Source organism: Bos grunniens, chromosome 14 (assembly GCF_055505025.1).
Source record: "Bos grunniens cultivar Pamir isolate PY7600 chromosome 14, Bosgru_T2T1.0, whole genome shotgun sequence".
NCBI lineage: Eukaryota > Metazoa > Chordata > Mammalia > Artiodactyla > Bovidae > Bos > Bos grunniens.
This window is the reverse complement of record NC_141178.1, coordinates 17,545,642-17,571,932: the sequence shown is the minus strand read 5'-3', so window position 1 is coordinate 17,571,932 and position 26,291 is coordinate 17,545,642. Positions and strand designations below refer to the sequence as shown.

At 36.3% G+C, this 26,291-nt stretch overlaps 1 protein-coding gene across 31 annotated transcripts in view; it reads right to left on the bottom strand.

Moving 5' to 3' along the window:
- VPS13B (vacuolar protein sorting 13 homolog B) overlaps positions 1 to 26,291 on the bottom strand; it is an 805,974-nt gene that overhangs the window by 305,341 nt on the left and 474,342 nt on the right. For all 31 annotated transcript variants that reach the window (XM_086336078.1, XM_086336091.1, XM_086336075.1 and 28 more), the window contains one exon: positions 10,405 to 10,608. In XM_086336078.1, the coding sequence (XP_086192204.1) occupies positions 10,405 to 10,608 (204 nt within the window). The remainder of the gene's footprint in view (positions 1 to 10,404; positions 10,609 to 26,291) is intronic.

Here is a 26,291-nt window from a genome sequence, read left to right as displayed (position 1 = left end):
CACTCACATTCAGTCACCTGATTTGCTAGCTCTAGTTAATCATCTTGTAATTCAATTTCTCAGTTCATTCAAATCTTCACTAACTTCCTATTATGTGCCAAGCATGATACTCTGTGATTGGTATTTAGAAGTGAGAAAAACAGGGCAGGTTTTTAAACTGGAGTATCTTTCTTAGCTCAAACTGCTCCCTTCCTTCTCCTGTCATTCATGCTTTGTGGAAAAAAATTCATCATAAACATAGTGAAACCTTCCCTGAAAACCCACACATAGAGTTTCTTTCTTTTAATTTTCTATTTGTACCTACATCAATTTTAGAGTAATTTATCGTTGTATTTATGTGTTATGTCACATCTATCTGCCTAAGATGTCTTATGTGCATGAAATGTGTTTATCTAAATTTTTATGTGCCTTAGTTTAATCCTAAGTATCCTTTATTTATGTCTATCAGAATGGTTTCCACACTGTACTTGAATATTTAATTAACCAGTCTGTCTTTTTGATTGGGAGATGAGCTCTGTAAGGGATGGGCACATATCATAAGTTATTTTACTTTGTATCTTTAGTGTAAAAGATATTCCATGGTGTATACTTGATATTAAAATAGTCTTTAATTTCTGACAAAGGTGCAAAGACCATTCACTGGGGAAAGAACAATCTCCTCAACAAATGGTGCCGGAACAACTGGATATCCAATATGCAAATGAATAACTCTACTCTATACTCTATTTTAAAAAAAAGCATTAAAATAACTGAATAACCGAATTATAAGCATTAAACCCAAAAAACTCCTAGTATACTATAGGCATAAATCTTCATGACCTGGCTCAGATCAAGAAGGCAGAACAGAAGGATGTAGAGCTCACCTCTTCTCACAAACACATCAACAATACTTCTACATGTGAAACAACTATCACAGAATACCTACTGAATGCTGGCAAAAGATCTCATAAAAGCAAAGCTGCAAGAAACATCACTATGTAACCAGGAAGCACAAAGGAAAAATAAAGGAATCAGGACAGGACCTGCATTCCTGGAAGGGAGCTGTGGAAGAAGAAATTTCTGATCACCATGAGAACCTCCTGCATTGCCTAGGAATCAGCTAGGACAGAAAGGCAGCCTGAGAGGCTCAGAGGAGACAGTGTAGCAGCCAGAATGCCACATGTACAACAGAAAGAGACCAGCACAGATGGTCGTGGCTACCTTGTTCCGCTCCTAAGCCTCAGATGTGTGCTGGCTGGTGTGTGTGGGGACTAGGGTGCTAAAACTGTAGCTTCAGAAGACAGACTGGAGAAAAGACTGGGGTTGGCTGGACAGACACAGCCTGAGGGGCTAGAGTGTGGTCGAAGGTGCAACATTCTACGTCTGTCATTGCTAAGCTAAGCTAAGCTAAGTCAAGCTAAGTCACTTCAGTCGTATCTGGCTCTGTGCAACCCCATAGACGGCAGCCCACCAGGCTCCCCCGTCCCTGGGATTCTCCAGGCAAGAACACTGGAGTGGGCTGCCATTACCCTCTCCAATGCATGAAAGTGAAAAGTGAAAGTGAAGTCGCTCAGTCGTATCCGACCCTCAGAGACCCCATGGACTGCAGCCCACCAGGCTCCTCCGTCCATGGGATTTTCCCATGCTGATTCCCAGGGGCTGCATTATTTCAGGGGATTTACTCCATTGGTGGCTTTGAGACTGCAATGCCTGCACTACACCCAAGGGGATTAATAGCACTCTAGAGGCTGGGGATCAAACCCAATCTACGAGCAATGAATAGCAAACTAAATGACACAGAAAAATGATTAAGTTATCTAGAAGAGACAGAATAATGCAAATCACTCAATCAGAAATGCAGACAGAACGACAAGGCAAGAAAAAATGCCAGTTCAAGTATAATAGGGGTTCCAAAAAGAGAAGGGAGAGAAGGGGATCAAGCATGTATTTGAAAAAATTATCGGTGAAAAATTCCCAAACCTGGGGAAGTAAACAGATATTCAGGTAAAGGAAGCACAGAGGGTCCCAAATAAGGGAACCTGAATAGATCCACATCATGACATATCATATTTAAAATGGCAGAAGTTATACAGAGAATTCTAAATGCAATAAGAGAAAAAAGAAGAGTTAGTTCCAAGGGAACCTCCATAAGACTATCAGCTACTTTCCTACAGAAATGTTGCAGGCTGGGAGGGAGTCACAAGATGTATTCAAACTTCTGAAAGGAAGGAACTTACAACCAAGAATACTTCACCCAGCAAAATTATCATTTAGAATAGAAGGAGAAAGAATTTCTCAGACAGGCAAAAGCTAAAAGACTAGATCAATATTAAACCTATCCTAAAAGAAATATTGAAAGGTTTTCTCTAAATACAAAAGAAACAATAATCTATAGGACAGAGAGAATCACAATTAGAAAGTAAATCACTTAAATAAGCCAATACACAGATTTGAAAAACAAAACAAAACAAACTTGAGCAAGTGACAACTACAATGAACAGCAAAAGGGTAAACATGAAGATGTAAAAGATGATACCAAAGTCATAAAATGTGGGAGAAGCGAGTAGAAAAATGTAGATTTTTTTTCAGAATGTGTTTGAGTCTATGAGTATCAGTCTAAAGCAAACTATATACTATAAAATTACAGCAATAGTTTAACATATCTGAAAAACGGGAAATCATAAATCAAAAACATACGATTGATTCACAAAAACCAAAAGGAAGAGAACGTAAGTATAGTTCAAAAGAAAATCATCAAACTGCAAAAGGAAAAACAAAAAGAAAGGAACAAAGAAGAAATATAAAATCAGCTAAAAAACAAGGTTAAACATGCCATAAATACATATCTATCAATAATTACCTCAAATGTCAATGGATTAAATGCTTCAATCAAAAGACACAGAGTGCCAGACTGGATAATGAAACAAGAGCCTGCGACATATGCCACCTAAAAGAGACCCAATTAAAGGTGAAAGACACACACAGAGTGCTCAAAGTGCTGAGATAGAAGAAGACGGTTCATGAAAGTGGAAATCACAAGAAAGCAAGGGTAGCTATACTCATATCAGACCAAACAGACTTTAAAAATAAAATTAAATTAAAAAAACAAAACAAACAAACAAAAAAATACAATGTAAATACTATGCAAATATTTGCTAAAAATAAAAAAATAAAACAAAGGCCATAGAGAAAGATAAAAAAGGACAGCACACAATGATAAAAGAATCGATACAAGAAGTAGATACATACTTGTAACATACACACACCCAATAAAGGAGCACCTAAATACATAAAACAAGTATTAATAGACATAAAAAAGAAATTAAGAATACAGTAATAGGAGAATTTAATATCCCACTGACATTAATGGACAGATCTTCCAGACACAAAAATCAATAAGGCAACAGAGGTTATAAATGACAAAACAGAACAGATAAACTTAAGTGATATTTTCAGGAAATTACATCCAAAAAACCTCAGAATATGCATTATTTTCAAGTGCACATGAAACATTCTGTAGGATGGATCACTTAGTAGGACACAAATTATAGGGCACAGAAAACTATTTCAAGTATCTTTTCTGTCCACATGGGTGTGAAACTAGAAATCAACGAGGGAAAGAGAAACAAGAAAGAAATGACAACAAGGAGACTAAACAACACACCACTAAAAAACTAATGGTCAATGATGAAAAGAAAAAGGAAATTTTTAAAAATACCTTGAGACAAATGACATTGAAAAAACAACCATTCAAAATCTATGCTTTCTTGCTTGCTAAGTTGCTTCAGTTGTGTCCAACTCTGTGCAACCCTATGAACCATAGCAAGCCAGGCTCCTCTGTCCATGGGATTCTCAGGCAAGAATACTAGAGTGGAGTGCCATACCCTCCTATAAGGGATCTTCCCAACCCAAGGATCAAACCCACATCTCTTCTGCCTCGTGCATTGGCAGGCAGGTTCTTTACCAATAATGCCACCTGGGAGGCCCATCAAAATCTATGGGATGCAGCAAAAACAGTTCTAAAAGGAAAGCTCATGTGTGCCTTCTTCAAAAACAAGTACATCTCAAATAAATATCCTAACCTATCACCTAAAACAATTTAAAAAAGGACAAACAAAAGCTAAAGTCAGCACAAGGGCGGAAATAATAAATATCAGGGAGGAAATAAATATAATGGAGATTTTAAAAAACAGAAAAAAAAATATGAATGAAACCAAAAGCTGGTTCTTTGAAAGCATAAAAAAAATTAACAGAGTCCTGGCCAGACTCATCAAGAAGAGAAGACCCAAATAAACAAAGTAAGAAATGAAAGAGGAGAGATAATAACCTATACCACAGAAATACAAAAAACCCTAAGAGCATACTATGAACAATTTAGAAGCCAGTAAGTTGGACAACCTAGGAGAAATGCAACAGGTTTGTAGATACACACAGCCCACCAAACCTGAATCACATAAGAAATAGATAATTGGAACAGACTGATCAATAGAAATGAAACAGAATCTGTAATAATACTAGTAATAAAAAACATCCTTGCAAACCAAAGTCCAGGACCAGATGTTTTCACTGAGAAATTCTACCATGTACAAAGAAGAACTTATGCTAATCCTCAGGTTTTTCCAAAAGACTGAAGAGGAGGAAACACTTCTAAAGTCATTCTGTCAAGCCAACATTACCCTGATACAAAATCCAGAAAAAGACACTACCAAAAAAGAAAATTACAAGCAAGTATCTTTGATGAATATAGATGCAAAAATCCTCAACAAAACATTAGCAAACTGAATGCGACAACATATAAAAAAGATCCTACACCATGATTAGGTTGGATTCATCCCAGGGTCACAAGGATAGTTCATCATATGCAAGTCAATCAATATAAGCAAATAAAGAAAAGATGAAAACCACATGATCATCTTAATAGATTCAGGAACAATATTTGACAAAATCTAACACCCACTCATGATAAAAACGCTTACCAAAGTGGGTACAGAGGGAACATATTTCAACATAATAAAAGCTATTTGTGACAAACCCACATAATAGGGTTAAATCAACATGATGCTCAATGGTGAAAAGCTGAAAATCTTCCCAGTAAAATCTGGAACAAGAGAAGGATGCCCACTGCGACCCCTTGTATTTAACATAGTATTGGAAGTCCTAGCCACAGCAATCAGAGAAGAAAAAGAAATAAAAGTTAGCCAAATTGGAAGGGAAGAGGTAAAACCGTCATTATACACAGATGACATAATACTATATAGAGAGAAAACTGTAAAAACTACACAAAAACAGATAGCACGGATAAATTCAGCAAGGTAGAAATATACAAAATAACATATAGAAATTGGATGCATTTCTGAATGGTCACAATGATATATCAGAGAGGGAAAGCAGAAAACAATCTAAGACTGCATTAAAAAACTTAGAAATAAACCTCACCAAGGAGGTGAAAGATTTATACGCTAAGTCCCAGCACTGTTAAACTGATATTGAGGGAAAAGAAAACCCTCCCAAACTTCAGACAATACTACAAAGCTACAGTAATCAAACCAGTGTGGCGCTGGCACTAAAACCAGATATACACATCAGCAGAACAGAAGAGAAAGCACAGAAATAAACCCACACATCTATGGCCAATTAATCTTTGACAAAGGAGGCAAGAATACACTACGGAGAAAAGAAAGTCTCTTCAGCAAGAGGTGTTGTAAAAGTTGGACAGACGCATGTAAGTCAATGAGTAGAATACCCCCTCACACCCTACACAAAAATAAACTCAAAATGTCTTAGAGACTTAAATATAAAACATGACACAACAGAACTCCTAGAAGCAAACACAGGCAAAACATTCTCTGACACAGATTGTACTAATGTTTCAATATTTTCGTAGGTCAATCTCCCAAGGCAACAGAAATAAAGGCAAAAATAAAGGACTCAATGGAAGTAAAGGAAAGCATAAACAAAATGAAAAGACAACCTAAAGACTGGGAGAAAATATTTACAAACAATGTAACCAACAAGGGCGTAATTTAAAAAATAACACAAACAGCTCATACAACAAATTAACAGAACAAACAACCTAATCAAATACTGGGCAGAAGACCTAAATAGACATTTCTCCAAATAAGACATACAGATGGACAACAGGCACACGAAAAGACATTCAACACTGCTAACTATTAGAGAACTGCAAATCAAAACTACAATGAGGTACCACTTCACACTTGTCACAATGGGAATCATTAAAAAGTCTATACAAAAAAGAAGCAAAGAATATATTTCTTTTTTCCCACATCTGTTTAGAGAGAAATGAGGTTTTGCATCCTAAATTTAGTACAGAGAATCTCATGTGATAAAATCTTAAGACTTTTCACAACAATCTTATTTTCTTGCGGCACAGGAAAACTTGTATGAAAACTTACATCTATTGCTAACTCATCTATTATTAATAAAGTAAATCTATACTTGAAAGTATGATTTGAACAAAGCCCCTCACAAGACTCTAAGACTTACAAATTATTGCCATGTTCTGTGGGTACAACTTTCAAAAGAAAAGTGAAATTGACTGGTTGTCCTATTAGTTATATGTTGTACTAGGAGTAATGGTGCAATTGGAATCTACTTCTAAATTGTATAAATTCTTGTAAGTTTGTTCTATATGAAAAGAATAAAATAACTGGCACCTCTCCTCTGCCCTCAAAAAAGTCTACACTTAATAAATGCTGAAGTAGGTGTTGAGAAAAGGGAACCTTGCTATATAGTTGGTGGGAATGTAAACTGGTACAGCCACTATGTAAAACAGTATGGAGGTTCCTTAAAAAACTAACAAAACAGTTGCCATATGATTCAGCAATCCCACTCCTAGGCCTGTATCTGGACAAAACTAATTCAGGAAGACACATGCACCCGCCCCCCATCCCATGTTCACAGCAGCACTAGTTACAATACAATCATGAAGCAAACTAAATGTCCATTGACCAGATCGATGGATAAAGAAGATGTCATACATACATACAATGGAAAATCACCTAGCCATTAAAAAATGAAATAATGCCATTTGCTGCAACATGGATGGACCTAGAGATTGCCATACTAAGTGAGGTAACTTCAGATCAGATCAGATCAGATCAGTTGCTCAGCTGTGTCCGACTCTTTGCGACCCCATGAGTCGCAGCACACCGGGCCTCCCTGTCCATCACCAACTCCCAGAGTTCACTGAGACTCACGTCCATTGAGTCAGTGATACCATCCAGCGATCTCATCCTCTGCCGTCCCCTTCTCCTCTTGCCCCCAATCCCTTCCAGCATCAGAGTCTTTTCCAATGAGTCAACTCTTCACATGAGGTGGCCAAAGTACTGGGGTTTCAGCTTTAGCATCATTCCTTCCAAAGAAATCCAAGGCCTGATCTCCTTCAGAATGGACTGGTTGGATCTCCTTGCAGTCCAAGGGACTCTCAAGAGTCTTCTCCAACACCACAGTTCAAAAGTATCAATTCTTCGGCGCTCAGCCTTCTTCACAGTCCAACTCTCACATCCATACATGACCACAGGAAAAACCATAGCCTTGACTAGATGAACCTTTGTTGGCAAAGTAATGTCTCTGCTTTTGAGTATGCTATCTAGGTTGGTCATAACTTTCCTTCCAAGGAGTAAGTGTCTTTTAATTTCATGGCTGCAGTCACCATCTGTACTGATTTTGGAGCCCAGGAAAACAAAGTCTGACACTGTTTCCACTGTTTCCCCATCTATTTCCCATGAAGTGGTGGGACCGGATGCCATGATCTTCATTTTCTGAATGTTGAGCTTTAAGCCAACTTTTTCACTCTCCACTTTCACTTCCATCAAGAGGCTTTTGAGTTCCTCTTCACTTTCTGCCATAAGGGTGATGTCATTTGCATATCTGAGGTTATTGATATTTCTCCCGGCAATCTTGATTCCAGCTTGTGTTTCTTCCAGTCCAGCGTTTCTCATGATGTACTCTGCATAAAAGTTAAATGAGCAGGGTGACAATATACAGCCTTGACGAACTCCTTTTCCTATTTGGAACCAGTCTGTTGTTCCATGTCCAGTTCTAACTGTTGCTTCCTGACCTGCATACAAATTTCTCAAGAGGCAGATCAGGTGGTCTGGTATTCCCATCTCTTTCAGAATTTTCCACAGTTTATTGTGATCCACACAGTCAATGGCTTTGCCATAGTCAATAAAGCAGAAATAGATGTTTTTCTGGAACTCTCTTGCTGTTTCTACGATCCAGCGGATGTTGGCAATTTGATCTCTGGTTCCTCTGCCTTTTCTAAAACCAGCTTGAACATCAGGAAGTTCACGGTTCACATATTGCTGAAGCCTGGCTTGGAGAATTTTGAGCATGACTTTACTAGCGTGTGAGATGAGTGCAATTGTGCGGTACTTTGAGCATTCTTTGGCATTGCCTTTCTTTGGGATTGGAATGAAAACGGACCTGTTCCAGTCCTGGGGCCACTGCTGAGTTTTCCAAATTTGCTGGCATATTGAGTGCAGCACTTTCACAGTGTCATCTTTCAGGATTTGAAATAGCTCAACTGGAATTCCATCACCTCCACTAGCTTTGTTCGTAGTGATGCTTTCTAAGGCCCACTTGACTTCACATTCCAGGATGTCTGACTCTAGGTCAGTGATCACACCATCGTGATTATCTGGGTCGTGAAGATCTTTTTTGTACAGTTCTTCTGTGTATTCTTGCCATCTCTTCTTAATATCTTCTGCTTCTGTTAGGTCCATACCATTTCTGTCCTTTATCAAGCTCATCTTTGCATGAAATGTTCCTTTGGTATCTCTGATTTTCTTGAAGAGATCCCTAGTCTTTCCCATTCTGTTGTCTTCCTCTATTTCTTTGCATTGATCGCTGAAGAAGGCTTTCTTATCTCTTCTTGCTATTCTTTGGAACTCTGCATTCAGATGCTTGTATCTTTCCTTTTCTCCTTTGCTTTTCACTTCTCTTCTTTTCACAGTATTTGTAAGGCCTCCCCAGACAGCCATTTTGCTTTTTTGCATTTCTTTTCTATGGGGATGGTCTTGATCCCTGTCTCCTGTACAATGTGACAAACCTCATTCCATAGTTCATCAGGCACTCTATCTGTCAGATCTAGGCCCTTATATCTATATGTCACCTCCACTGTAAAATCATAAGGGATTTGATTTAGGTCATACCTGAATGGTCTAGTGGTTTTTCCCTACTTTCTTCAATTTAAGTCTGAATTTGGCAATAAGGAGTTCATGGTCTGAGCCATAGTCAGCTCCTGGTCTTGTTTTTGCTGACTGTATAGAGCTTCTCCATCTTTGGCTGCAAAGAATATAAACAATCTGATTTCGGTGTTGACCATCTGGTGATGTCCATGTATAGAGTCTTCTCTTGTGTTGTTGGAAGAGGGTGTTTGTTATGACCAGTGCATTTTCTTGGCAAAACTCTATTAGTCTTTGCCCTGCTTCATGAGGTAACTTGGACTAAGACAAATACCATATATCACTTACATGTGGAATCTAAAAATATGTACAAATTAACTTATTTACTAAACAGAAATTGACTCATATACAAAGAAAACAAACTTACAGTTACCAAAGGCGAAATGGGGAAGGGGAAGGAGCAAGTAGGATTAGCAGATACAAGCTACTACATTTAAAACAAACAAGGTTCTACTGTATAGCACAAAGAACTAAATTCAATATCTTGCAATAAATCCTAATGGAAAAGAATATGAAAAAGAATATGTATGTACATGTGTAACTGAATCACTCTGTTGTACACCAGAAATTAACACAACTGTGATTCAATTATACTTCAATAAAAATTTTTAAAATTCAAAAAATGAAATAAAAAAAGAACTCCTATAAACCATCACAAAAGGACCTCTCAATTTAAAAATGGGCAAAAGACTTGAATAAACATTTTTTTATAGAAGATCTACAAAGCCAATAATCACAAGAATCTGATAAGGATAGAGTTAATATTTTTTTGACTTGGAATATAATGGATTTTAAGGGAAATGTGAATTAATCCTTAGTCTGAAGTGGAATTTTTCATCAAATAACAAGCTTAAAAAAAATTCTGACACTGACCATAAATTTGTAATAACTGCAATGTAACAGGAGAAGGTAATGGCAACCCACTCCAGTATTCTTGCCTAGAGAATCCCAGGGACAGGGGAGCCTGGTGAGCTGCCGTCTATGGGGTCGCACAGAGTCAGACACGACTGAAGCGACTTAGCAGCAGCAGCAGCAACAGTGGTAGGACTCACAGGAGTCCAAGCAACAGCATCAGCTATAGTTACAAAATATATTTTATGAAATGCAGAAACAATACCGAAACACTTAGGTTTGGCATGCTAAAGAGCGTATTAACTGTTCTTCTGGCAATGAAATATTAGAATGTGGAAAAAGTTTCTCAAGCATTTCCTACCTGCTGGCCATATTCCACTCAAGGGCTGGATTCTGTGAATTTCTTTCAGTCTCTGTTAGCACTCCTCCTGTGCCATTTTCCTTTTCTGGTTTCAGTTGATCCCACTGAGCAGTACCAATATTGATCGACTGCAGATCTATTTGGTATTGTCGGTCTTCAATCTCTGACCCAGGGTCTCGAAGAATTCCTAAATTCAAGGCTCTTCTGTAAAGGCAGTGAAGAAAAGTAATCAGATAAATTAAGTATTCTATGCTTATTTTGCTCACTAACATCTTGCTATTACCATTTTCCCCCACTTTGGATTATTAAGTTAATGAAATCTATGAAGCAGGTATTATAAACTTACCACATACTAATGATTTTAAAATGTATCAAAGAGTTAGTACTTAGTGTATCTACTTTATAAGTTCTTACATTATTCTCAGCACTGTTATTTTTCTAAATACTTTTACATATATGATTTAAATCCTTGAGCTGTTGTGAGGTTGTACTACCTCCTTTTTTACTAAAGAGAAAATAATACAGAGTTGTTGAAAGACTTAGCCAAAGTTAACTGAGTTAGTATGTGGCCAAAACTGCAAGTTAAATCCAGGTTTTGCTTCAAAACCCTGTCTTCTTTCCAATGTTAAACATCTACTTTTTTTCCTCAGTACTTTGATGTCTTGTTAGGAAAAGTGTTGAAGCTTTGTGAATTTACTTAATTCCCCTACCCTTTGCCTTTAGTCCTTTATATAACCCACTACCACATAGACTAAATTATTGACAAAACTTCATTGCTTACTGATGTAGAAATACAGTAAGGATTACTGGCCGATATAGAGTTGGAATTTTCATCTTATTGGACCCAAGGCTAAGCAAATGAATAAAATTATCAGCAGCTTAAAGCTAGATTAGAGAAAGTAAATGGTTAAATTTTTTCATGAAGGTTTTAGAATGAAATAGCAAGGCAGTGTGATAGGATAAGAAGAACAGGATTTGGGATTTGCAAGCCAGATAAGTTTAAGTTTGTGAGAGTTGGGAATTTTTTGGTTATGTTGGTTCATAAATTCTTTAAAATGAGTAACCAAAACGAAGGTAACATTTTTCCTCCAAGAAAGTTTCAATCAATAAAAACTGAAATTACATAGAGGATAAAAACAGTTGTTACAAATATAGACACAACTGTAGAGATCAGAAAAAAATACAATTAGTTATATCAATTGAACACTAATGAAACAAATTAGTGGAGGGAGAGGGAAGAAATCACCTGAGTCTTAGTGTGAAAATTAGAGAGAGACAGTATGAATGTGATCAAGACTATATCTTGGCTAAGTCCACAGTGAGGGTCAGACCATGTCCAGAAGTTGGTCAAATACTGATGGAAGGTGGACGACTACTGAGACTCAAGATGGCAGGTGTCCCCAGACACACAGGAATGGAGATGGCATGCATCAGGCCAGGCAACAGGACGGCTGAGACTAATGAATTCAAATGAAGAGAAGAGGAGGGAGAGGACTGCAAATGAACAATCAGATAGCTCAGGTAGGGAAATATTAATATAACATGGTGTTACAATAAGGAAACAGGAAGGAAACAGGTGTTGGTCAAGAAGTCATAGTGTGAGGAAGAGAAACACAGATGGATGGAGTCTCAGTATTATCCTAAGGTGAGTGCTGATTCTAATTTTCATCTTCTTTTTTCTAACTTAGAAAAGTTCTATCTAGGAAAGAGCATGCAAAGAAAGGAGACCTAAAGTTTTACATGAACCCATAAAATGGGTCGTGAACATTTTCATTTTGCCTTAATGAAGGTAAAGAAAAAGAGTGAATGCAGGTGCAGGTTGTGGGGGGAGTAACCTTGTGAGTACCCCTATTTTGGCAGAATGTTCTTCATTTGAATACTGGTGTAATTCTGTGAATTCTGAAGATCCATCTCAAACTTCACTATTTTAAAAATTGTATGTATCTATTTTGGGGTCTTCGTTGCTGCGCGCTGGCTTTCTCTAGCTGCAGAGATCTGAAGCATCTCCTTAGTTGTGGTACATGTGCTTCTCAATCATTGTGTGGCTTCTCCTGTTGCAGAACAAGGGCTCTAGAGCACATGGGCTTAAGTAGCTGTGGCTCATGGGCTTGGCTGCCCCACAGCATGTGGGATCTTCTTGGACCAAGATCGAACTCGTGTCCCTTACAGTGGCAGGTGGATTCTTAACCACGGGACCACCAAGTTAGTCCCTCAGACTTCACTTTCTAAGAAGCCTTTCCTGACCACCCTTTCTTCAAACTCCCTTTTCCCTAAATCTGTGCTCTTAGGGTCTTTCTAAACTTAGAAGTACAAGAACATCACAATCACCTGTCAGTCTTCCTCAAAATAGCATAAATTTCTTGAAGTTAGAAACTACATCTCTTATCAATTGATTAGTAAATGTTGTTTCAAGTCACTGATTTGAACTGAAACAAATCTTTGCAAACCTCAACTGGAAACAGTGTCTGTCTACAGCAACAAGAACACCCAGTCTTTACACACAGTAAACTTCTGCTCTACAGCCACACAGACTCTGACATAGAGCAAATGTCTTTGGCACTTGGTAGCCTAGCTTATTTCCCCAGATTATTATTCCCATATAAAAATTACATTTACTCAAACTAGCCAGTGCTTTCTGTTGTTGCTTAGTTGCTCAGTTGTGTCTGACTCTTTTCTGACCCCACAGACTGTAGCTCGCCAGGCTCCTCTGTCCATGGAATTTTCTAGGCAAGGATAACTGGAATGGGTTGCCATTTCCTTTTCCAGGGGATCTTTCAGACCCAGGGATCAAACTCATGTCTCCTGCATTGGCAGGCAGATTCTTTACCACTGAGCCATCAGGGAAGACCCCATACTTTCTACATTTTACAATAAATTCCCTAAGCCTACTTTTAAAGAAAACCAAAATATTTTTAAGAATCCCTTTTTAGAAAGAAAAGGTATGCTTGGAAATAAAATTAGTGCTATATTAAAAGATAACCAAAGCAACCTAGCCCAGCATTAACATCAGCCTATTTCTCTTGGCACATGGAGAAACTGCAAAATCATGAGATAAAATCAGAAAAATACTGAAGTTTTCACCTATGCTTAAAATGTCCCATATTTAGCCTTGACCTTAAATCAAGCTATTTTCTTCTTACCATCTATCTGTGGAAAATATGACTTTCCACAGGTTCTCCTTCTCAACACAAAAATGGACTGTATATTGAGCAATAGCTTAATACTTTTAACATGCCAATTTCAAAATTTTAAGAATCAGGATTTGAGATTTTACATTTTTTTCTTTTTTGTTTTCCTTTAAGATTAAAATATATGTCATTTTAACCTGATTTGAAATTTCAGAGAAATGTACAATATTTGGGTATATAAATCTAACTTAAAAGTTAATTGCAAAACCACTTAAATGTGAGTTGTAGAAAATAGGATAAGCAAATGACTCATATGAACTCTGGTCTCAAATTTTCCAGTGACCATGAGCTTGGAGAGATTATTTAACTTCTCTGTTTTAATTATGTCAATGTTAAAAGTATTATAGAAATAAATAAAATGTATGACTGAAAATTAAACCATTCATGTGCTCAGCCATGTCTGACTCTGTGATTGCATGGACTGTAGCCCGACAGGTTCCTTTGTCCATGGGGATTCTCTAGGCAAAAATATTGGAGTGGGTTGCCATGCACTCCTCCGGGGGATCTTCCAAACCGAGGGATTGAATCCAGGTCTCCTGCATTCCAGGCAGATTCTTTACTGTCTGAGCCACCAGGGAAGCCCATGAATACCTGAGTGGGTAGTCTATCCCTTCTCCAGGGGATCTTCCCAACCGAGGATTCGAACCAGGGTCTCCTGCCTTGCAGGCGGATTCTTACCATCTGAGCCACCAGGAAAGCCCAAACCATTCAAAAAGAGGTTCCATTATAAATTTAATGACCATTCCTGGAGTACATTATCTTACATGGTTCTGAATGAATAATGAATAACCACCAGCTAATCACAGATGCACAGGCACCAAGAGATAACAAAGTCAACTTTTCTAATTATGAAAGAACTATTAATGAAAACTATAAAGACAGATTCTCTTTAATATTTCCATGATTACCTATATCCAAAATATGGCATATTAGAAAATCTGAGTGAATCTTTTGAATGCAATAACTAAAACGCTTGAAGACAATTTAAAGCATCTTTTAAAATACATTTCAGAGCTGGCCAGAGAATAGAAGGTGCAAAGTGCAAAAAATGTGAGAAAAGGAACACTAAAAAATGAGCACCTGCCAAAGCCAGCTTTTCCTCTTAGGATTTCTGCTGAATCCTACAGTGATTTTCTGCTAAGTGCATAGGAAGTGAAAAAGCTCAAGGCCCACCTAAGGAGATGGATCAATCTACTTAATAGGAGACTGCATAGAAAGCTGGGGTTATGAAGGTCTTGAAAGGGTGATTTAAAAATAGCTGTCCTAGGATGACCTGTGACAGAACAGTTCTGAGTCTTGTGATGGTGGTTACATGAATGTACATATGTGATAAAACAGCACAAAACTATAGTCACACATATAGACATATAGACACAAATGGTTAAGAATACAACTGGTGAGGGAATTCCCTGGTGGTCCAGTGATTAAGACTCTGAGCTCCCAATACAGGGAGCATGGGTTTGACTCCTGGCTGGGGATAACAACCCATATGCTGTCTGTTATGGCCAAAAATCCAAAGAAGAAACAAACAAAAAACAGGAAAAAAAAAAAAGCGGGTGAAATCTGAATACAACTGTGGATTGTACTGATTCAATATCCTGGTTTTGATATTGTACTATATACAATGTTTTCTAGGTGGCACGCAGTGGTAAAGAACCCATCTGTCAATGCAGGAGATATGGGTTTGAACCCTGGGTCAGGAAGATCCGCTAGAGTAGGAAATGGCAAGCCAGTATTCTTGCCTGGAGAATTCCATGGACAATTCATGGGGTTACAAAGAGTTGGACACAACTGAGCATGCACGCACTATTACTATAGTTACACAAGAAGTCATGCAAGATCTAAAACCATAAAACTCCTAGAAGTAAAAGGGGTGTATGCTCTATGACATTGGTCTTGGCAATGATTTTTTGGATTTGACAAGAAAAACAAAGATAACAAAAGCAAAAATAAACAAGTGTTATTACACGAAACTAAAAATCTACTCAGCAAAGAAAACTATCAACAAAACGAAAAGGCAACCTACAGAATGAAAATATTTCCAAATTAAATGTCTGATAAGAGGTTATATCCAAAATATAAGAGGAATTCATATAACTCCATAGAGAGGAAAAAAGAAAACAAAAATGCCCAATTAAAAAATTGGCAAAGGATCTGAACAAATATTTTTCCAAAGAGATGTAATTGGCTAAAAGGTACATGAAAAGGTCCTCACTAGTCACAGGAAAAATGCAAATACAAACCATAATGAGATTTTCACCTCATACCTTTTAGGATATCCATTAGCAATAAGACAAGGTATAATAAATGTGGGAAGGATATGGGAAAAAGGAAACCCTTGTACACTGTTGTCTGGAATGTAAACTCAAACAACCCCTATGTAAAACAGAACAGAGGTTCCTTAAGAAATTAAAAGCAGAATCAGCATATGACCCAGCAATCTCATTTCTGGGTATATATCCAAAAGAAATAAAAAATCTCAAGGAGATATCTGTACTTCCACATTCATGGCAGCATTGCTCAAAAGCCTCTTCCATATCCTGAATGGAAACAACCTGACTGTCCCTCAATGAATGAATAAACATATCAAGAAAATATAGCATATGCAGTTGACCCTTGAACAATTTGGGGTTTAGTGGCACCAACTCTCTATTCTATAGCCACAGTTCTTCCTTATCAGTGGCTCTACATTCACAGTTATTTACTATTGAAGAGTGTATGAGTGGATCCATGACACAGTGTTGATGGGTCAACAGAATATACAATGAATTTTTATTCAGCCTTAAAAATTCCCGTCACTTGTGAATTTCTGTTTTTATCTACATTTATATTATGCTGAGTGAAATAAGCCAGAGAAAAACAAATATTGAATAGTATCACTTACATGTGGAAATTTTTAAAAAGTCAAATGCATAGAAACAGAGAACAGAAAAGTGGTTGCCATGGGCTAAGGGGTTGGGGAATTAGGAAGAGGTTGGTAAAGGGGCACAAATTTTCAGTTATAAAATGAATAAGGTTGAGGATCTAATGTATCGCATCATGGTGACTACAGTGGACAACACTATTGTAAAACTGGAATTTGCTAAGAGAATGGTACTTAAATGTTCTACAGACACAAAAAAGGGTAAGTATGCCAGGTGATGGATATGCTAACTCAATGAGGGAATCCTTTCACAATGTATACATATCAAATCATAAAGTGTACACTTTGAATATCTTACAATTTTATTTGTCAATCATACTGTAAAGAAGCTGGGGAAAAGTTTACACTGAAGGGAGATAGTTAAAGGGGACACAGCAGATGTATTTACAACTGGTGGAAATCTGTAAGTATTTACATCTTAAAAAATTTTTTTAAATGGAAAAAAGCCCTGCTAAGGTCCATGTTAAAAAAGACAAGGTAACTTATAACTTACCCATCTTGACCTTAGCATTAGCACAAGGTGAAGAGGTAAAAAAAAATTCCCTCTAAGACTTTGCCATCATAAGACAGCACCTTGTGGTCTGAATTGCTAATGTGGCATGAAACAATTTTAATTTGGAGAAGCTCGTCCCGGGTAGATAGTGCCACCAGATGACAGGTAAAAGCAAATTCTCTTAAGACGAACTCAATCTCAACTCAAAGAATTTTCACAGATTTATTCCAAGTGAAATGAGATACTAACTGGGCAGAAGAAACAGACACTCAAAGACTTCATGAACTGGATTAGTAGACATGAAATATAACTGTTTATAAAGAAGAAAAATGGTTTTCAAAGTATGAGCAGGCTCACGAAGATACACAGATGGCAAATAAGCATAATGAAAAGATGCTCTATGTCCTATTTCATCAGGAAGAAGCAAATTAAAACAAAAAGATATCATTACACACCTATTAGAATGGCCAAAATCCAGTCGGCTGACACCACCAGGTGCTGGTGAGGACGTGAAGCAACTGGAAATCTCATACACTACTGGTAGGCATGCAAAATGGGATAGCCACTTTGGAAGATAGTTTGGCAGTTTCTTAGAAAACTAAATATACTTCTCACCATATGACCCAATAATTGTCCTCCTTGGTTTCTACGCAAAGGACTTGAAAACATGTCTATACATGCAGGTGCACATCAATGTTTATAGCAGTTTTATTCATAATTGTCAAAACTGGAAGCAACCAAGATATCCTTTTGGAGAAGGACCTGACAATCCACTCCAGTATTCTTGCCTAGAGAATCCCATGGACAGAGGAGCCTGGTGGGCTACAGCCTAGGGGGTCTCAAAGAGTTGGATGCGACTGAGCAACTAACACACTGGTGGCTCAGACAGTAAAGAATGTTTGCAGTGTGGGAGACCCAGTCTTGATCCCTGGGTTGGGAAGATACTCTGGGGTAAGAAATGGCAATCCACTCCAGTATTCTTGCCTGGAAAATTCCATGGACAGAGGAGCCTGGCAGGCTATAGTCCATGGGGTCGCAAAGAGTTGGATACGACTCAGCACACAGGGAGATTACACAGTGAATTCCCATTCATGGGGGTACTACTTGCAGAGATAACATTCTTCTATAAATGTTGAAAAATGCCAAACCTTAAAAGAAGCAGCCCAGGGAAGCCCCAGAAATAATAAGGAAGAAACTGGTAAATATATGGGTAAAACTAAACAAACAGTATCTTTAAAATATTAAATAATGCCCAAATTATAAGGGAAAATCAAGCTAAAAATAAGACTCTGGACAATGATAGTGTATAAACCAGGGGATCAGGTAGTTTGAGGTACGTGTGCATGTGTGTGCTGTGCTCAGCTGTGTCCCACTCTTTGTGACCCCGTGGACTGTAGTCTGCCAGGCTCCTCTGTCCACAGAATTTTCTAGGCAAGAAAACTGGAGCAGGCTGACATTTTCTACTTCAGGAGGATCCTCTCAACCTAGGGATTAAACCTGTGTCTCTTGTATCTCCTGCATTGGCAGGCAGATGCTTTAATCTGAAGTAAAGTATTCTAAATTCCTTGCATTTGAGAGGGAGGGGGATAAAGACAAAGATATTTAACTTCAGACTTTGTTAAGCACGCCTGCTAAAATAGCCAGAGTAATAACGAAAATAATAGACATGGAACGCGTAACTTTAAAATGAGTGGGGTAGAGATCAGAATGTAAGAAAAGAAAAACAGCAGAAAAAGTTGGACAAATATCTCATAATAAGAATAAATCCAAAAATAACTACTGTCAGAGTAAATATAAATGATTTAATGAAAATGAAAAGATAAAACTTCAGATTGGTTTTAACAAACCACCCTTTTATTCCGTTTTTAATGAAATATACCTCAAACTTAAGTGCACAGGAAAATTAAGAGTCCATAAATGGAAAAAAAATATATGGAGGCCAAAAGAAAGATGGAGTAGTTATACTGACATCTGACAACATAAAATTTAAGGAAAAAAATTATGATAGGCTTATTACCTAAATTTAAAAGATCCAATGCCTGGAAGTTAAGACAATTTTAAATTTATTTGGAATGATATAAACTTGACACAGAAAAACGGACACATCGTGAAAGAGAAACTGACAAATGTATCCACTCATGGTGGAAAATTTTAACCTACCTTTCTCAGTAATGAATTGACTAAACACATTATGAAAAAATTAAAATACAGAAAATTTTAAAAATACAATTAAATCTGATGAAATGGACATTTATATAGCACCGTATCCAACAGTAGAATCATAATTTTTGTCAAGCCCAAAGGAACATTTTTTGAAACCAAGTACCTGTGAGGCAATAAAACTAGCCTCAACACATTTCAGTAGGTTAGTATCATACAGACTAAATCCTCTGAGCATAAAACAAAGAAGTTAGACATTTTATTTTAAAGAAAGGATTTGGAAAATTGATTGTATTTTTAGATTTAAAGATACACTTCTATGTTAAGTCAATCCCTGGGCCAAAAAAAAAAAAAAATTAGAAATACTTAAAAACAAAATGTGTATTAAAGGTTGTGGGATGCAGTTAAAGTGGCACTTTGAGGGAAATTTATTGTCTAAGATGTTGTTTTAACAAAAAAATAAAGGCTCAAAATCAATGAGTTAAATATAAAATGCCAAAATAAACTAAAAGGGTGGGGGTAAGGAGGGAAAAAAAGAGCAGAAATAAATGAAACAAAAAAGGCAGAGAAAATCAACAGAGCCAAAAATAGACAAACTTAGCATTCAAGGGGAAAAAAAGAAATAAAGAACAAAGTCTAATAAATTATATTTGCAATAAAAAAGGAAACATAACTATGATGTTCTGGAGATTAAACAGATAATAAGAGATTAGGAAGATTTGAAGCAATAAAGATTTTACAACTTGTTTTGGAAAAAAAATCTATCCTACTTATCACTGTCCCTGGAAGGCAATTGCTTATCCTTTTCCCCAAAGGGATGAACATAAACACTGTCCTCTCATTTCTTCCACCAAATATAATGTTATTTCTAATATAGCTCTTTTTTCTAGACAAAACTGATCATTTAAAACCTATATCCTGATAGTATAAAACTACTGGCAATATAGTAACTGGTGAAAGACAACCAAGGTCTTCCCCACCCCGACACTCTTTTTTTTGGTCTCAGTCAAGACTATCAAAACTACATCCTCCTACCTAAATAGCCCTGTCTCCAATGAGCTAAGTTGCATTCGTTCATTTAAAGCCTATTCAGTGGGCTGCCTGCTAGGTCCTCTGACAGGGCCTGAGGATACTGGGTCTCCACTCTCAAACAGACAGAGGCAATTACAATATTGTCAGTGTTAAACAAGGTTAGGTAGAGAATACAGTTGGAAACACACAGAGGGACACCTGACCCAGATATGAGGAGCCCAGGAAAGAGGAAGCAGCATTAAAAGGAGCTCAAAAAGCCCAATCTCATTTACCACAAGGAAGAAAGTACTTAAAAGCAGAAATGAGAGGTTCAAAATTGTAAGAGAGCAGTCCATCCAGAAACCCTGAAGAGGCTCCGAACGGCTGTAAAGCCATAAGGCTGGAGAGCCTTTAAGCCAAAGACAAGCCATTCTTCACAAAGTGTGAGGGGCCTGTACCAGGCCCTGCTTTGTGGATAAAGAGGTATGGCCCACAGGTTAGGCTTGCCTAACAAAATGGCATTTTCTCCTCTGTCAAAAAGCTTATAGAAATTATGCAGTAGCAGGGTAGTCAAGAGCAGAGAAAGAAGTGGGTTTCTGTCTTGATTATAAAAATTAAATGAGATAATATACAGAGAGCCTAGCACAAAACTAGACACACCATAGAAACCTCAGTGGTAGGGAAAAAACCATCCACTCTTATTCTCTAAGCCTTTACAAAACATGTCAAATAGAAATGAATTGCCTGGAAAATGAGAATAAGAGAGACTTGTCCCAGACGAAGCACATATTAGGATTCTAAAAAACAAATTCCTGAGAAAACAGAGCACCATGGAGCCAGAATTTAATTAATCCAACTGAATAAATTCTACCTACATTTAATCTATTTCATCAATCTAAGAATATTTTAACATTAATAGCAAGCTCATCAGTATGTAATAAAACCCTTTAGACAAAAAACATTTTATCAGGGAAAATCTAGGCCAATTAAAAATATCTTTATTTTGTATCTTAAAAAAAAAAATCACTTCCCCAACAAATTTTTAGCCTCCTGAGAGATCAAATGCAGTAAATAATGTATCTCCTCTGCAGACAGTTTTCCAAGTATAAAAATTTAAATTATTACTATAAATAATAAAGGTAGGCCATTTGATTTATCAGTTTAATATAAAGATTAAATATATTTCAAAGCTATAGCTAATATTTACAAACTGTACAAGTTTAGTTTGATTCTCCTCTGATAAAAATAAAGGATAACCATTTCAAATGTAGATAATAAAATCTAATTTTTCTTTCTTATTACATGATCCATATTATTTTTAATTCTTTATAGTCAGAAAATATACAGAGGTGCATTGATTTACTTCATTATCCAAAAAGCACCTGATTTTTTTCCTTAACTTGAAATAATCACTAATTTTTATTCTTTAAAGTATAAGATATGCCCACTTTGTTGCATGCATACTTAAAACGAATTCCAGTAATTAAAATATAGAATATTCAAAGTACTATGTTTTTCAGTACTAAATTAAGAAAACATACTCAAAATGTTTTCATTTAAATATCATGCACTTTTATCAAGCAATATTAGAACAAGATGTCTTAGGAAAGATATATTTCACATCTCATGGTACACTAGATATTTAAATACAAATATATAAACAGTTACAGACATAAGATTTGAAATAATTTAATTTTTTTCAAAGACTGGAAATCATTGTACAACTTTTAAAATGCTATTTTCCCTAAGTGAGGACTTTATAACTAAAAATAGCCTAAAAGTGAAAAAAAATTTGACTGCAAAGCCAAAAATTAAAGTATATTTTATTCAACAGAGCTTTGAATTTTCACATTTTCACAAGAAACAGTTATAAAATTATTTAAAAATTCTAATAGAATGCTACTTTACTAGGGAAGCAATCATAGGAAAAGAACTTTATGGCTTTGGTGAAGACCAGAATGCTTAATACTAACAATATCTGCCTCAAAAAATACAGTCACAATTCTTGATAAGAAAAGCTGCATATTATTTCCTAACCAACTTCTTCCTAGAAATATTTGACATAAACAAGAACCAAATTTTCTTGTCTCAACTTCACATCCCTCTAAAAGCTCTATGAACTTTGCTCTCTCTCCTTATTGTAGTCTTTAAAACCTTTTAGCAATTCAAATCAGGAAAGGGAGTGAGTCAAGATGCCCATAACTTCCTTACCCTTAACACAAAAAGCTGCTTTATTAGCTAAAATGTAGGAGTTATAATTGTAATTGCTTTGCCCTTCCGAAACTCATCTCCCATACCATTTTGAACCATTCAGCAGGTGGTGTAGGAGGATAAACTCAAGTCTGAAATAGTTGGTCAATGGTATAATCATAAGGAACCAAAGAAGACTTTAAGTATATAACAGGAAACATAGCTTTAATGTTTTCCTTTTTAAATTGATTTAGTCTGGGTCAGGCCTTTTGTATGTTTACATAAGAAACAGCTCATGTTGAACCATTTACTGCTTACTGCTGAATAGGCATATCTTGGGAACTCACTGTAAAGAAGCAAAATTCATTACTTACAGCTCAGTTGAGATCTACAAAATGTTAAACAAGCCAGAAAATAGGAATGTAAAGAGAAGTGAAATTTATATGTCTTGATTAAAATAAATGCTTACATTTTTATCATCAAGTCTCCATAAGTGATAGTAATCTTAAGAGCATATAAGGCAGGGGGTATAAATGGCTGACCATCAAGCTGAGACCGACTGCTAGTGACTTAGGGCAGGGGTTCTCATCTTCAGAGTGCAAAAGAATAACCCAGAGTTTGTTACAACAGTTAAGTTTCCATATCTACAGAAATTTTGATTCAGCAGGTCTGGACTAGGGCTGAGGAATATGCCTGCTCTCTTAATCTTTTTTTTTTAAACAACCTAAACCAGCATCCTTATTGATTCCAAAAACCACTTTCTGATACTTAGAACATCATATCTCTTGAACAGCCTATCTCTGCTCCCTGAATGGAAAGGAGCAAAGACAAGGACAAATAAATCTGAGGCTACTTTACTTACAGAACAGGGAAATTTGTATTTGTGCTGCCTCTTTCACCAAACTGTTCAGGAGAAGCATCTCTTCTCTTCAAGGCCAAGATCTCTGTTAGTTCACTTCACTCTTGAAGTCTAGGTCAGTGTTTGTTTTCTCAGCAGCTTGTACTCAGCCATACGACTTGGTACACACGGTAGGCTTTTCATATATTAAAGTTAAATAAATAACAAATATTCTTCTTTATTCCCTTCACTTCCCTTGAAGACTTTACTCAATTCTTTTTTTCTTTTTCTCACTTGCAACTTTACCATTCAAGCTAAAATATATTCAAGTTTTTCTCCTTGTAAGAGAGAAACTCTCTTCTGTATACCCCTCTGGCTACCACCTTGTCACATTCCCTTTTAAATACAAATTTATTTTTCTCTCAGTATTTCTATTTCCTTACTATTTATTTTCTCCTCTAACCGAAAGCAATCAGGTGTCATCCTTATTCTTCCTTTGAAATCTTCCTGGAGAAGATTTTCAACTTTTAGATTTTCTAATTACCAGAGCCAGTGAACGATTTTCAGTCATTAGCTTACCTAACCTTTCGTGGCATTTGACCATTCAAAAAGGCAGTACAGCATGCTGGTGAAAAGCAGACGGCACAGTTAGCATGCCTGGATTCATAATTCCAGCTCTGCTATCTACAACTGGCTGCCTTTGGCTAAATTAGTTTCAGTGCTTCATTTTATTCATCTGAAAAGTGAAGTCATTGAGGAGTCAAGTGATTTAGGCATGTGTGCTAAGTTGTGTCTGACTCTTTGCAACTGCATGGACTGTAGCCAGCCAGGCTCCTCTGTCCATGGAATTTCCCAGGCAAGAATATCGCCATTTCCTTCTCCAGGGAATCTTCCCGACTCAGGTATCCAACCCATGTCTCTTCCACCTCCTGCATGGTAGGCAGATTTTTTTTTATCAGCTGAGCTACCAAATAACTAATATACATAAAGCTATTCATACAGTCTTGCTTATTCTTAAAATTTCCCTCATGAGTTTCTATGGTTTCATACTGCCTCAACTGTCCTTCCTTAATCTCCTTTACTAGATGATTTTCTTCTGCTTGCCCCTTCAATTATTAGTGATCACCAGGATGCTATCTTCAGTTTTATTTTATGCTTTATATGCATTCAGTAGCACAACTGACTCACAAATGCCAGCACATGTACTTCTCAATTGTATCTCCAAAGAAGAAGATAGGTTTCTCAGGATTCCTTTTATATCTTCTGGTCTAGTCCATTCTATGATGACTGGTATACATCTGTAAGGCGGTTGGCTACCATTAGGGTTCATGGTCAAAGAAAATGCAGTATAATGATACTGTATTAAAAGCATGCATTTTAATGTCACGATTATATTCAAATTCTGATTCTACCACTTACAGGCTATACATTTATCCTTGGAGAACTAAACTAAGCCAGTGCATATCAGATTCCTCTATAAGGAGATAATCATTCCTAGCTACACAGGCATCCTTGCTGAGTAAACGTGTAACTGTAAAATGCTTAGTATATTGTAAATGCCACCTGGTTATTGTTATTACTACAATGGAGAAGAAAGAAGCTGACTGGCCTGGTTTTGGACTGAATCCGTTGGTCTCACTTACTCTGTATTATAAAATCCAAAAGTACACTCAAGATGCAGAGACTTCAACTTAAGCAAATTGGCCCTAAAATAATTCCTTGAGCTGAAACAGAAGATAAGGCAAGAAAATAGTGTCTCTACATTTCTAATCTAAATAAAAATTAATCATGTATTTCATATTTTTAAAAGAAGGGAGTTATAAACGTAAAGGAGCAAAAGCAGAGTAATTCAGTTATTAAATCATTTTCTAAGAATTTCATACCTTTCAGAAACTAAAATTAATTTTTAAGTAAACTTTTTAATAGATAAGCAATTTCACATTTTCTAATGGAGTAACACTCATTTTAAATGATTCATGTTTACAAATCCACATAACACAAGTATAAAATAAAAATGACATGACAGCAGTCTTTACCAATTATTTTCCTTTTGATGGCTACATTAATATGCAACTTCATTAGAATATGAAATATTTATCTCTTTCTCTTGATGAGTCTCAAAATATTCTCATTGATAAGCAAATAAGAAACTTGATTTTCATAATCTATCTTCAGGGAAACATGAGTTTTGAAGTTTTTTTCAGTTACAGATTTGTACTGATCAGTCCTCATTTGTTCACTCATGTTATAGATGGGGTGTATTTATAAGATGATTTAAAAAGCTGTAAGATATACAATGTATGACTTATGTGAAAAGTATATCAAACTATACCAAATAATTCTCATCTCATTAGAAACATGTTCTACAGAAATGCACTAAATGAACAGGCACTGCATTGAAAAATGTGTTGATGTGATCAAAGAAACAATGTTTGACCTCAGAGAAAAGACTAATAAGGAGACTTTCTAGAATATATAGAAATGGAAATGCTACTTCAGCTTTATAAAATAACTTAATTATGATGTTGACCTTCAACAAAATTGGTTATTCATTCATCAGAAGGGTTTTGAGCCCTTGGAATAGAAAGTGGTATATATTAGAAGTTATGTGAATTAAGTAAGAATAAATCAAGCCAAACTAAACCTATTTCCATAACACCATGGCAAGTGAGAAATAAGCATCAGTGTTATGGAACTTGATGTTATAAAGATGTGTAACTAAGTTTAGATAATTTTTGAATGTAAGAAAGAAATATGGACTTGATGACAATGTAATAAAATGGATTTAGAGCTGGTTTAATAACTGATCCAAATAATATCTATTTGGAGTCATTTCTCTAGTAACATGCCAGAGGATTTGGCTCAATAACTTTTATCCTTCAATAATTTTAATGAATTCATATAAATCTGTCTTATCAAATTTTCAAATGACAAAGTTGGGAAGTATAGCTAACACAGTGAATGAGAGAATCAAGGTTCTAAAACATCTCAAAATATTGGAACAGAGTCAAACTAATAGGATGAAATTTAACAGGAACAAATGCAAAACTCTACATACATACAGGTTCAAATAGCCAGTTCTAT